Source organism: Nematolebias whitei, chromosome 17 (genome assembly GCF_014905685.2).
Source record: "Nematolebias whitei isolate Nwh7 chromosome 17, NemWhi1, whole genome shotgun sequence".
Lineage (NCBI taxonomy): Eukaryota > Metazoa > Chordata > Actinopteri > Cyprinodontiformes > Rivulidae > Nematolebias > Nematolebias whitei.
Genome location: NC_056514.1, coordinates 30,245,533 through 30,260,506, shown reverse-complemented (window position 1 = coordinate 30,260,506; position 14,974 = coordinate 30,245,533). Strand labels below are relative to the sequence as shown.

At 39.9% G+C, this 14,974-nt stretch overlaps 1 protein-coding gene across 1 annotated transcript in view; it reads left to right on the top strand.

Annotated features, from left to right (window-relative positions):
• LOC119424021 (calcium-activated potassium channel subunit alpha-1) overlaps positions 1-14,974 on the top strand; it is a 123,948-nt gene that overhangs the window by 49,746 nt on the left and 59,228 nt on the right. The window contains exons 3-5 of the mRNA XM_037691478.1: positions 4,047-4,108; positions 12,530-12,623; positions 12,713-12,824. Of these exons, the coding sequence (XP_037547406.1) occupies positions 4,047-4,108; positions 12,530-12,623; positions 12,713-12,824 (268 nt within the window). The remainder of the gene's footprint in view (positions 1-4,046; positions 4,109-12,529; positions 12,624-12,712; positions 12,825-14,974) is intronic.

The window sequence follows — 14,974 nt, the reverse complement described above, 5'->3', positions numbered from 1 at the left end:
ATATATATATATATATATATATATATATATATATATATGAAAGAGAGGGTAAATGTCATGATTAAATTTGACATTACACATACCAAGTTGAAGTGTTGCATCATTTTCAGCCCCTTTTTGGCATCTGCATTTGGTAGCAGGTCAAAGTGACAAAGACCGTGCAGAATAATGTATTTTAATTCCACAGCAGAGAAAGCTGTGTAGTCTCTGTACGTAGGTCTAGGCAAAAAATATTGGTATCGGTTATCGGACAAATAAGTTAACATATTGGCATATCGGATATCGGCCAAAAATTCAATATTGTGCATTCCTTTGTAGTAGCTGAAAGTCATTCACAACACAAGCTCTGAGCAACATTAAACAATTTTGCATGAGACTGAGCGGAACGTTTTAAGAGTTGATCAAAATGGCTTCAACTCTGTCGTTTTCATCAAAGAATGATCTTAGTCTAAAACTCTGGCAGTTCTTTCCAGGAAATCTAGACCTTTAATTTATTCTCAATGGATTTTTTTGTAAACTTTACATTTAGGTCAGGTTTGTTAGAAAAAAAAAAAAACTAATAAAAAAAAGCGACTTGATTTCAAGAGCTTACCCCAAACATTTGTGACAACCGGGTTTTAGAGAGATGCTTAACAAAAATATTAGTTTCTGTTTTTATCATTACAGTTTAAAATTGCTTAATTTAAAGAGATTTAATTTAGATTTATATAATTTCAGAAACTTTATTTTGACTTGTATTCGGTACCTTGTGGCCTCACCTAATAAGATTTCTGACTAACGTTAAAGTCTGTCCATGCATTGATTTGTGCTCTGATCAACTATTTGAACATTTTAGATAACGTCAGCATGTTCATTTTCTGTAAAATGATTTTCCTCCTTTCTTGTAAATTGAAAGCAGCGTTAAGTGAAAGGTGTGTTGGCAGGAATAGATGCAAATTGACTTGAGTCTTGGCAGCTCTCTGTTGTGCTATGGTCCTGCCTTGTTGGGAGCCTGAGCTCACTCTGCCCCCTTGTGGGCGGAGCCATCTGCCAACAACCGGCAGAGAGGCGTCAGATCCAGATGTGATGCGTCGTTATCTAGACGCTGGGCTGAACGATGCATGCTGGCACCATCTGCTGACATCTGATTGACACACGCAATCATGACTCTTCGTTGCGGCCTTTCTTTACGGCCACGGCTGAGTCGTCGGCCGGCGGGATTAGCATCTCTAGGGTTGCACCAGCATTGTTTCCAGTTCCTAAACTGGGACAGTCGGAGGCAATAAAGAGATTTTCCAGCTTTGAAAGACGAGGTGCCGATAAAAAATGCATGTGGGAGCTTTTTGTCATTACAGAGCCAGATCAGTGATTGAAGGTTGACAATACAATTTCACATCATGGAAATGAATTAGGCCGGACTTATTCATTATGCATGCCCATTGGTTTCTTGTTCAGGGTGGCCATTGTGTCAATTCTAAATAGATAAAGTCAGGCAGGGACGCAGATAACCAGGTAAAGACATTTGTTCTGCTGTCCAGCAGAACCTCTCTGTCCATATCTGTGTCTCCGAGGGTCGAGGCTCTTTCCACAACAGCGCAGGCTTTGAAAGAGGAAATTAGGACACTGGTTTCACAATAATTAAACTGAGCTGTGCTGCTTTTGATTTCAGGCAGTACATTTAACGTTACACTGGAAATTGTGTTGTTTTAAACCCATATAACAGAAATCCAGTTTTGTAACAAGCGGGGGGAAGCACATTAACTTGTGAACTCTGCTCTCGTTTCGTTGCTTTTCAACCTACTTTGAAAAGTGTTTGCTCCAGTTAGATGACAATTTCTGATAATCTTCCATCTTTTTTTTTTTTTCCTCTGGTGGGGTAAATCCATCACAACAGTTGACTCGTTGAATCGTGTTTTCTGGTTTCCAGAGTTTCTAAGGTATAATGTGCGTCTTAATCAAGCTATTTTAATCCTTCAGGTGAAGCTACTTTGAACAATCTGTACTTACAGTTTAGTGCGATTTCCTTTGGCAAACACATCGGTGATTAAGTTTCACCTTGGCTCTGTCAGTGTCAGCACTGTCACCTGACAACTCTTTCTGTGCTCTCACTAACACCTCTGAACCTCATGTTTGTTGAGCAGCAACATGCCTCATGGTCGTCTCTGAAACGATGCTCTGCTTTGTGATATCAGCTCCAGGTCCAGGTTCATCCTTCATTATTTGTGTCTCCTGCAGTCTGAAACCAAACTGCCGATTACTTTGTGTGTGTTTAATACGGGCTTACACGAGCTGCCCAGTTTGGCTCTAAACCCTAAATTAACCAGTTTGTGCTTGACGGGGGAGTATCTGCGATTTTTGCACATTTTGTTTTTCATGAATGCTGTAAAATAAAAGTATTGCATTTTACGGTCTTCCTTTTTCTATACCAATTTCCTGGGAAGTTGAACCTTTGGCTGTTTTATTGTGATAACCTGTGTCTATTTAGAACTAAAAATCAAGTATTAGTATAAAAAAACACATTAAGAACTGTAATATCTTTTAGATACTGACATACCGTATTTTTCAGACTATAAGGTGCACTTAAAATCTTTTAATTTTCTTAAAACTCGACAGTGAGCCTTCTAATCCAGTGCACTTTATGTATTAATTCTTGTTGTGCTTACTGACCTCGAACCGATTTTATTTGGTACACGGCGCTCAAAAATCTTGCAAAATGAACTTATTTCACTTCACCACTTGCTCTTGCCGAGGTCGGATGCTTTTCCCCTCCTCTCCCTCCTCCACTTTGCGTTGCTGCTCTGTCCTGTCTGTGAAACTGCTTCTGAGCCTCTCTCTACATTTCTTCTGAACCATAATTTTGTGGATCTGGTCAGTTGGTCTCTCAACGCAGTGGACAAAATTTTTGAGACAAGCTTCAGGCGAGCTGAACTGCCTGAACGACACGTCTGTAGCTGGACATGTCTCTGGAGGAGGTGGAATGTGATGTGTCTATCTCTGCTGTCAATCGAGGACGCCAAAACTGCATATCATTTGATTTATGATAACGGGTTTCCTGTTTTTGGAATTGTCTGGCTCCTGGTTTATCAACATACAAAGAAGACGGTCACAGCTGATCTGGCCTGGTCAGACTGCCACCTATGTGAAGGTTTGCTTCGTGTCTCCTGAACCCAGACTCTATTGCTTAGCGGACTGGACCCACTGGCAAGATGGATCAAATCTCGGGGAATATTCTCAGGCACGGATCAGTGGTGTGTCCTCTTAATCTGGATCTATCGGAATCTACGTGAGGCGAGCAAAGATTCAAGGCAAATAAAAATTAAAGTTCTGCCTGACTTCAAAAACAAACGTTGTTTATCTGAATTTGGGTCCCTTGGCTGGCCTTGCAGGCCATCTCATCTCGATTCGCCTGGAGGACATGTAATCTGACGCGCTGCCCCCCTGAGGAATTCCATTGAACAACCTGAGGAAACCAGCTGAATAAATATTTTGTCATCATTTCAGGACTCCTGGATTCTCATTGCATTGTCCTTGGCCGTTCCCTGACATCCCTCGAGAATGTTTACGGATCTCACCAGAGGGAACTGGTTGATTATTCCATCCTTATCAGAACTCTTACAGTGCCCTCGAGAGCGTCCATGGACATCTCACCGCTCTCGTCGTCTCTCCTCTCTGCGGAATGTCTGCGTTACCATGTGCTTATATGTGCGAGGTGTTTTTTATTTCAATATTAGTCTTTCTTCTCAGCCAAGAAGAGTTTAATAGGATTTTTTTTTTTTGCCTCCAATTCCTACATGTGTCCAGTTTCACTACTTTTTTGTCTGTCTAAACAGATCTCACTTGTAAATGAGTCTTCGAAGCTCAATGTGATTTATCTGTCTAAATAAAGGTTGAATTGAATTGAACTGAATTAATGCACCTTATAATCTGGTGCACCTTATAGTCTGAAAAATGCAGTACGTCTCTCTGTCATTCATATCTGAATTTTTTCCCCCGCTTGTTCTAAATGATCTTTTATTTTAAAATCATTGCAATTTTAGTAAACCGGTTCTTTTCTCTATTTTTCCCAGGTGGTGCTCGTATTTGCACTCAGTATTGGAGCCCTTGTAATATACTTCATCGATTCTTCAAAGTAAGTATTGCACTGGAGTTAATCCATCATATGTCACAGTTAACCTGTTTTGTGCCACTGCTGTAAACTATTAAATACAATGTAAGGTGCGTGCTGAAATTTAAAGATTCTTCGTTTAATTCTGAGATGCAGCTTTATCGTAATTCTATAATGTTGCATCAGTTTTATAAATCACACTGTTCGAAAGTGAAGAAATTTCCTCGAGAAACAAGACGACAGTCTCAAACACAGCCTTTATTTGTTGAAAGCAAAGTGGCTTTACATAATATACAAGTTCATCTGTGAGCAGGTTTCTTTAATTAAAAATAAACATGAGCACCAGCTAATTACACCATCTGTATTATGATCTAATGCTGCCTAAACAGGAAAATCCATTTGGTGAAACTGCAATGCTTTTATTTAAAGCTCATCATGAAATTTGCCTTTTCACTATCTTGATTTGCACTGTACTGCTTAAACCAGTAAATCAGATAAAATCTGATGAATCCCTCTAATGACCAGATAACAATTATGAAACGAGCAAGAAAGTCTAAACCTAATTTATTGTAACGCAGTGTCTGTTTGTTCAGTCAGTCTTGCCAAGTACAGCATACGAAGTACAAATTACACCAGCATAAATGATCAACTAGGCCAAGTAAAAATGCACATTCAAATAATTTGATAATAAATTAAATGGCAGCAAATAAACCTGTGACCACACTGATTTCTAATTAACCACTTTTGTACTGCAAAAGCTTTGGTATGGTTAAGAATAATTCAAGAAACAACTTGTACCACTGATGTTTCATTGAGGGGTGATGTGTCAAAAACCACCTTTGAAACATGCCATAATGTACACGTGTTCTCCGTTGTTGGAAAACTACCGTAGTTTCCAGCGTGTAAGTCAGTTTTTTGCATAAATCAGCCAGTCCTGCGACTTATACGCCAAAACGATTTTATATACGTTTTATTTCCATATTTTGACTAACGCTTTAAATGTTCATTCATACTGACATGAACCAGAGTAAACATTACCTTATGCAGCTACCCCCCCCCCCCCCCACACACACACACACCCACACACACCCCTACAAACATTCACTTGGAGACAAAAAGGAAGAAGTGGGTAAAAGATAATGGATGGAAGGACAACTGAGAAAAACTTAACACAAGCAAAATGCCCCAAAACAAAAAAAAATCCTATTTTTCAGATTACAAACTGCAGGTAATAAAATATGCAGCCCAAAACGTTACTCAAGTAGCAGAAAGAAAGTTTGTAAACGGGTGGGGTCTGCGCAGTCTTCCCTGGGGATTCATCCCCGTGGAAGGGATGGCTGCACGATATTAGAGGATACCCCTTCGTGGGGAACGTCCCCCCCCCCCCACGTCTGGCTGGCTCAGGCTGGAGCTGCGAGCCACCGAGCCCTACAGTGAGACACCCCCCGCCTGCACCTCGCTGCTTCCCAGGGCCACGGATCACGCGCCGCGCTGCGCCGAAGCTCAGGGTCAAAACAGCTTCATTTTGCCTGGGCCCCGGGGGAGCCGTCGTGCCCCCCAGGCAAAATGAAGCTGTTTTGACCGTTAAAGTGCATTTATTAAGGAAAAGTTAACCTGAGACACACGTTTGCTTTAATGTCGAGCACACAAATAATTGTTTTTAAGTGTTAATCTTTTTAAATTTCAAAGAACTGCAACGGTGAGTCCTCCCGTGCGCGCTCCCGTGCCTGATTTTTGGCACGACACCAGCCCACGTTTCCCAGGGGTCAGTGGTGACACATTATAAATGCGACTTATACGCCAAAGTGACTTATCTATGTTCTTTTCCTCTTCATGATGCTTTTTTTTTTTGGACTGATGCGACTTATACACCAGAAAATACGGTACTTTCCTCTCAGTTTGCTAGGTCCGTAGCATCATTAGAATTTGTCCGATTCAATCGTGTACATAGCCAAAAAATGCTCCAGCAAGAGAAGACGTCAGTGTTTTTCCACAGTGTTTTAAAGTACTTACAGTACCCCCCCCCCCCCCCCACGCAAAAAGTACAATTTGAATGAGAAGCTGATCACATCAGACCTCTTTTCTAGTAGGTGCACTGATATTCTTTATAATGTAACTGGTGCCACTTTGGTCCAAGCGTCAAGCTATCGCTGCCAACATTTTAACTGTATACTCTGAGAATTTTAAATACTACAGTAAATAAGAAGAGAAGGATGAGGTTATCCTCTTAGGTACTTGGTGCACTAGCTCTACAATTGGTGTAGGAAACTTCAAACTTCCTGTTGAAAACAAATACTATCACTCATCAGAGGGGAGGAAGTGAAAGGCCCTTTTAGCTGCATGTGACAGCTCAGTGTTACTGCAGTCTGCTTGTGTTAGGACAGGAAGTTCCATTAAGGAGCACAGCAAAACACACAAAGATAAAAGCTTTTTGTCAAGCCCACCGGGAACAATGTGAAGGCAGAGGGAAGAAAATGGGCTATGAACTGGTGTAATCAGTCTCGAGGTACTGAAAAGAAGTGTTGGGGTTATTTGTTATCGTATAAGATCACATGGCAGCTGAGGGCTGGGCTTATTTTGTTGTGGTTTGCAGGCAAGATCTCATTTCATTATCTTGACAAGCTCAGGTAGTGTTACATCCTCACTGAGGCCACCTGTGGCCTTCTGTTCTTAAAACTAGTGGCCCTCAATGCCTTTTCACCTTATGAAGAATGACCTTCATCCTCTATTTACCGTGCGTGTGCACGTGTGTGGGAGCTTGCATCATAGACTCAACAGCGAGGAATGAAGCTGCAGCACCTGTTCAGTATCTCACATGCATATTCATTTTGCAGCCTCTTCCTGTTATCATTCTGCCTTGATCAGGTTTTTCTATTATTCAAGGAGTCTTTTATCCCTTACAACAAGCCTTGTACTTAAAACCAAAGTTTGGCGCCGCGTCACCTGCTTTTTTGGCACCAGCAGAATGTAACGGATACAACACTTCTGATAATTAGTCCTGTGAGGTTGTTGAGGCTCCTGTCAGGTCAGCTTGTCCATCATGGACTAGTTGACCTGACAGGAAGTGACACATCAACAAAGCAGAACCAATGATACAGTATATATATTTTCCAGAATAGAACTCAAGAATGAAAATCTCAGAACATAGATGGATTAATATGGTCTAAATGTTTTGATGCACCTTGCTTTTATGCAGACCCATGTCTTGGTTAAAAACAAAACAAAAGAATAATGAGTTGTCAAAACTGACACGTTTAAAGATCTAGCATTCTTTGAAGAAATGCGTATGACTCACTGCTTTTCATATGTGTTTTAGACTGAAAACACGTGCGCACACACATGCATTGTTACCCATAATTTGTCTTTTTGCAGTGGCTGATAATGATATCAAACACCGATCACATGCAGCAGGTAGCCTTCAGTGAGATGAAATATTTAAGTTGAGTATTTTGGTTATTTTTGTGTGTAAATATCGGTCCATCCTTTCAGGTATTTGCAATTCTAGAATTGCATCGCTCAAGGTGGCTGCATGTTGGAGTAGCTCTGTTACATTCATTTTGGGATGTTGCTTTTGAAAACTTTAATTTCTCTTTTTCTGGATGTAAATCACTCTATTTTAAATTATTATTTCCTCTGGTATTGGATGCTGTGCAGTTGGAAGGATTTTTACGGAAATTTTTTACTTTTGGACATTTGTTATGATGTGTAACCATAACAACAAGGTTGTTTTTTGTTTTGTTTTTTACAACCGGGAGCAGCTGATGAGCATCTCAAAAGCTCAAATAATGCCTCAGCTACAGCCCCAAATCCCAAATGATTTGAAAAGGAGGCACCGTGGATGCATTCCCATCTACCTGACGGTGGTGCTCGAGTACCTGACTGCTGAGATCCTGGAGCTGGCAGGAAACGCAGCTCGTGACAAGACCAGGATCAGCCCCCGGCACATGCTGCTGGCTGTCTGCAATGGCGAGGAGCTCAACAAGCTGCTGGGAGGAGTGTCCATCGCTCAGGGAGGAGTTCTGACCAACATTCAGATGGTCCTGCTGCCCAAGAAGACCAAAAAAACCTCACCAAGGCCAATTTAGACGGATCACCATCTGCAGCGTTTCTTCAGATCTGCTCTAAGACAGACCACTACAAAAGATCCTTCCTGCCCACAGCCATCAGCATCTAGAACAACTCTGTAATCAAACGAGGATGAGTTACAACATTTAATTTTTCTTTGGGATCAATAAAGTATTTTTGAATTAAACGTCACCAAACTCCTTGTTACTTGTTTGTATGCAACAGCTATGAGAGTCTCCGCAACATTGGTTAAAACAACTTGATGAGGGATTTCTGCAACCTTTCATCCTCTGTGAATTTTACGTATGCGCAACATTTTTTAAACAGAAAGTTGCAAAGCCTCAAATAACATACAGCATCAGCAGGAATCTCATACATGAGCTGATCTGAACGTAGGAGAGGCACAAAGTGACCCATCCTGCTGTGATTGGGAAAGGTTTCTGATGCGTAACAGGCTTAGTGTTCTAAACCTGACGGAAACGCAGTTATGTAGCTCTGCAGCTCTGCCTGTGCCGTGTGGTCCGTCATCCTGCAGGGACTGTGATGTACTGAGCCTCAATGAGGACCGAACTAGCTTAAAGGGATTGTTCTTAGAAGTAGCAAGAGTTTTTGTTTCAGTCTATTTCTTTCTTCCTTTTACAATTATAGACATTTTTCTAAAGCATAATTTACATTACAGCTGTTTAAAAAATATATAGTGTTATTTAAAATATGAAAGCAAAAATTAAATACAGTAGTCCCTCCTTTATTGCAGGGGATCCGTACCCTGAAGCCCCGCGATACGTGAAAAACTGCCAAGTAGGAATAGTAGTACAAGTAGAAGTTTATTTTAGTGTATGTATGTATGTATATATATATATATATATATATATATATAGGTGTTTTAAACCCTTCCTTTTGCAATATTCTAAACAATGTTTCTAAATGCAGTAAAAGAGCACAGAATGTCATGATTTCAGCTCCCTGCCTCACCAGCTCTCAGCCACCTGCAAGCGCTCTTGGCCACGCCCACTTCTCTGCTCTGCATGAAGATCAACTGCAGGAGGAAGCTTATCCTGCAGTGTGGGCTGCACAAGGGTGCAAGAGGTGCTAAATCATTTAAAATAATTATTTTTAACTAAAAATTCCATGTTGATCGTGCGGCTCGTGCGTCATGTCCAATTTTATTTTGAACAACTGCGATGGAGCGAGTCCGCGCTAAACAAACGGCGAAGTAGCGATTCGGTTCCCTTTTGAAATCCAACCTTTTTTGATTGAACATGTTCTGCTTATCATTTGGCTTGACGAACAAGTTTATGTTGCTGTTTAATAGCTCAGTGTTGAAATGTTTCTTTTAGGGTTAATGAGTTGAAGCAGTGTTCAGCTGAGTGGTAGAAACTTCAATATAAAAGACAGGTTGTTGTTCCGCATCCACAATACGCAGTAATTCTCTAGTGCATGGTCAGAAACTATGAAAATGCCTCATTGTGCTTGACGTGATGGGACTCGAACCATGAGTAGAGAATGATCTAGATATTCAAATTAGGCAAACAAGCTGATGTGATTTACCAGCTGGAAGGGAAAACCACCTGAATTAGGCTCCGTATGACATGATCTGTCCCCAGAACGACGTCAAAATGTGAGTGGGAAAGATGAAGCACCCACACCTGCCTCCACTCTCATTTGCTCCACTCTGGGCCCTTGAGCAAGGCCCTAAACCCCCACTATCATGCTCTCTGACGCCCTAGATAGCAGCTCCCTGCTCCACACAGAGGTCTGTGGTAGCTCAGGGGTCTGTGGTTGCGTCAAGAAGGACATCCGGATTAAAAACAATTGCCAAGTTTTCGTGTGAGTTAGTTCACTATTGTGACCCCTGAAGAAGGGAGCAGCCGAAAGAAGAGGAAGAAGGAAGAAGACACGATCAATGAAGATGCTGAAGTCCTCAATACATCAGACCTCTAATTATCAACCTGCTGTGGATTAGATCAATTCAAAAGTATAATCCCTCAGGCGTAATCCCACTTCATGAGCTCCATAAAAGCAGTATTTCATCAGAAAGTGTTATTGGTGTGATTTTTATTTATTTATTTTTTTTAAATAAAACAATTTGCTATGATAACAAAGTCCATGCTCAATATTCCAGGTATACAATCCAACATTTTTCAGTTGGGTCATCTGGACGGTTTCTTTCTTTTTTTTGTGCTGAAACGTTTCGCCTTCGATCCAGAAGGCTTCTTCAGTCAAGGAAACGCACAACAAATCTAAATAGTATTTATTGGCACAGAGGAGGGCTGTAGCCTGGCGGTCAGTGCCACGCTCTGTGATCCTGTGGCTGCATGTTGGAGCCCAGGTTGTGTCCGGAACGACATCCAAAGTAAAACAATTTCCTGATATTTGTACAAATTCACTCGCTGTGTTGAAGCAGCCGAAACAAGCAGCAGCAGCTGGTTAGATTAAAAACAGTTAATATGTGTTATAGGAAGCTCTTTGAATAACCTCAGTTTGGAGAAATGGTTTAATTTTGATTGGATTGCCAAGATATTAGAGCAGTGCCAAGACCAAAGTGGATTGCTGCCATCTTAAAACGTCTCCAATGTCGAACCTCAGATTTGTCAAACCTTTCGTCACTGTCGGTTTCACTTTACACAATTATTTGCATGGAATTTCACGATTATTTGCAAATGGCATCGGCAGCAGCTAGTTGTAGATTTTCCAGTGCAGCCTGGGGCACTTCAGGCACAAATTTCATCACATTTCTGCTGGAATTATTGTGTACTGTGAAATTATAATGATTTCAAAGGATTTTTAAAAATCATTCGCATGAAGTTGAGAAATCCTTGATGTTGAGGTTCTTTTCAAACACCGATATCACGTCTGATTTCTATATATTATTATTATTATTATTTTAAATAAACTAAGGATATTAAAAAGGCTTTATACAACATATTAATTGTTCATACCCTTTTTACAAAAATCCCACTTTAAATGATTCGAACTATTTCTTTAAGTGGTAAAAATGTCTTCGTCTGTGACCCTGTGTACACAGTTTCGTTCCACCACATGTACCACATGTGATGTGAATGACAATAAAGAACCTTGACCTTGATCTGAGCAGGATTTAGAAATGAAGAATGAGGTGATGCACAACCACAGCTTTCAGGACCTGGATTACTTATTTATTCCTCTTATTCTGACTTCATCTAAAGTCTTATTTAAAACTCAAATGTCTCCCTTATCAGCTTGACTGTTGAATTTCTTGAAGATAATTTGGAATTGCTGCAGAAAAACGTTGATTAATTTTGATCATTTTCTAGGCTGATTATTTTATCGCCAAATTTAATGGTAAATGGTAAATGGACTGTACTTGTATAGCACCTTTCTATGTGATCAAGACACTCAAAGCTCTTTACAACACAATCTGTGCCCTCATTTACCCATTCATACAGCTCTCTACTAGATCTCTACAAAGAATAATCAGAGCTTTATCACATTCATACACCGATGGGACACACATCTGAGGCAATGAGGGGTTCAGTGTCTTGCCCAGGGACATTATGTGACTGCTGGTGGAATCAAACCCAACTCTTGCATTGGAGGACGACTGCTCTAACCACTCAGCCACAGCCGCCCATTTTTATTCAACAGAACTAACATACTTTTAATAACCTTTTGATTGTGTTTTATTCAGCTATTCATTCAAAAAAACTAAAACTCATCTACATCCGAGCTGTGCCTTGACTTAACTGTTCTCCACTGTCTTGTCTTCAATAAATCAGAATATTTCTAACTTTTAGTGCACAATCAAACTAACCTAACACATTTCCATATTACTTGGTTAATTATGTCTCTTTATTTGAATTTTTTGTGCCAGATACGAGCTTTTTGAGGGTGAGACTGCACTACATTGCTAGCGCTTGCTATGGCTGCCTGATCTCATAAAAGACGACACGAACCCTGCATGCATTTAACCCTTAAACGACTGCTTTGGCCCTGCATTTCCATCCTGTTCGACCAGATACTTGCATATAATGCTTGTGATGAGAAATGCAAGACTGAGAGGAAAGCATCATTTTCACGAGGAGTCGTTGCACCTGGAGCACCTCACATTCCTCGGAGAGATTTGCAGTTATTTAAGGGTTAACTAGGCATATAAGTTCTTGCTTGTTACAATGAATGCATGCCCTTTCTCAGCAGAAAATCAAACATTGGGGAATATCAATTATTGCACTTAAAAAAACATGTTTCTCTTTAGTTATTCAAAATGTTAAATGCATTTTCAGGAAAAGAAGAATGCATTTTTAAGTCCATTTTATATATTTCCACATATATTACAATGTTTTTGCCTACTTTACTCTGTATTTATCCTTGGGAATAAAACGCCTTGTTTCTTGTGTCTAACAGGCCCATTGAGTCCTGCCAGTACTTCTACAAAGACTACACTCTGCAGATCGACATGGCATTCAACGTGTTCTTCTTGCTTTACTTCGGCCTGCGTGTGAGTACCATCTCAAATAGAAGACATTCCAACGTTAGCGTTTTGCTTTTCTGTATCTAAACTAACGCCTCCGATCTTTCGCCACGCAGTTCATTGCTGCTAATGACAAGCTGTGGTTCTGGCTGGAGGTGAACTCGGTGGTGGACTTCTTCACCGTTCCCCCAGTGTTTGTTTCCGTGTACCTGAACAGGAGCTGGCTGGGTGAGGAAGCACTTCTCTCTCTCTTTCATTCTGTTTGAAGGTTTTCTTGGAAACATGCTCAGATACCGCCTAGCGGACTTGATGGGACCAACAGCTTTACCAGATAAGCTCATCACATCTGTTGGTACATCGTGATTACGGCAGGAAATGTTTTTTTTTTTTGTTCTTGGACTGTTGCAGGTAGCATTTGCGTTATTTGTCATCTGTGCAGAATCTTAACTCACAAGCTGAGTGACTTGCTACATTAACTGTATTCATCAAGTCCATGCTGGTTTTCTTTGTTTGCATCGGGCATTATGCTGCAGCGGTCTTTCAGATACCCTTCACCTTTCCAGCAGAGCTTTTCTCCAACACTTGGTATAATGTTTGAATGAAATCACGCTGGGATTGAAAAGTACACAAATGGATACGAGAGAGAGAGGAGTAGGGTTTGTTGGGGGCCTGAGCCCTAAATGTGTGAAGCTCATCACACAGAGTGGCTGCGAGGAACTCGAGGATTTACAAGAGATGTGTTCTTTTTGTTTGGTTTTCAGGTGCCTTTTATTTTTGTGAAGCCACCAGACGCCAGTCTTTAAATGACGTATAAACCTCCAGATTTAGAGTAATATGAAATATAAAAACATTTAATTTTCCTGTGTTTTCCTTGTGACTTGAGGTCAGAAAGCAACAAAATGTGGAAGAATCTTTTTGGTTGTTGTCGCCATCAAGTGGGCATGTTGGAGTATGGGTGTAATTTAAGCAGTTGAACCTTTTTTTTTTTTTTTTTTTGCCAAACGATGAATATTTAGTGGTTGGATGATGCATGGAGACAAATATTAATCACGTTTTTGAATTTTAAGCAGCGTATGAGTGTTTTTCAGTCGTATTTTGGCTGTTCTTGGGTTTGTTATTCTATTTAATGCTTCAAGCTTAATTTAATTTACTTTAAGTTTGTGTTGTGATATATTGCTGAAATGCATTATTCCTACACCTTAAAGCTTTTCTTACAGCTTTGTGTGAATGGAAAGTTTGCTGAGGCAGAGAAATATTTATTTTTATTATATAACTTGTGCATAAAATGACTTGTATATGACTAGATGAATATTACAAACAAAATGTTTTACTGTGAAAACATATAGACAGCACTGGTTTAGAGAAGTTGTAGTATTTGGGTTTCAAACAATATATTGTAAAATAAGACATAAATAAACAGACACCTAGATACAGATGTGCAATTAATAGATCAGTTTTAGTAGAAAACCAGTGAACCAGTTCATCAAATAAAAACTTCAAAAATACTCCCAAAATATTTACAGGGATAAAAAGAGCAAAAATATGTAAATATTTAAACATTTTATTAAATATGTCAATTTTTCACCAACAAAGCCTAATTGTTCAATTCTTTAAGCTCTTTTTTTATTCATTCAGCCTTTATTTATACAGGTTAGTCTCAATGAGTCATGAGGACTCCTTTACAAGAGAGACATGTTTTAGACAGACAACATAAAAAGTACAAACAACAATAATCTACAGTAAAAATGCAATTAAAATAAAAGTAGCATTATAAAACAGTAAATCAAGGCGCCATATAAACAAGAACATATTTGCTTTGATTTTTCTATTGACCTTATCAAATGTTTACAATTCCCTAAAGAAATTAAGATTGACAGCTTCAGTTCTTGTTGCAAGGTGTTCCAGGTTACAGGAGCAGGAAAAGGCCTTTTTGCCAAGTTCAGTCCGCATTGAGGGTAAGCTGCAGGTAATGATGTCCTGAGAGTGCACGCTGTAACTGCACTGATAATGTGACATGTGGGAGGAGATATAAGAAGGTAGCAGAACATGGAGGGATTTATAGATGAAATTGAACCAGTGTGAGAGCCTTTGTGTAGATGATGACCAACTGACCAAGGAGTACAGGGTGCAGTGATGGGTACAGTAGTTACAACTAGTTATGAATCTTAGTGCACTGTGGTAGACAGCATCCAACACATGCAAGGATCTGGCAGGGGCGTTCGTGTAAATAATGTCACCGTAGTCAATGGCTGGTAGGAAATTATTCACTACAAGGCGTTTGCTGGCATTCAGAGTTAAGCAAGATCTATTTCTAAGAAAGAAACCCAGTTTTCATTTCAGTTTCTTTATCAAGTTTCAATATGTGGTTTAACCTCCTA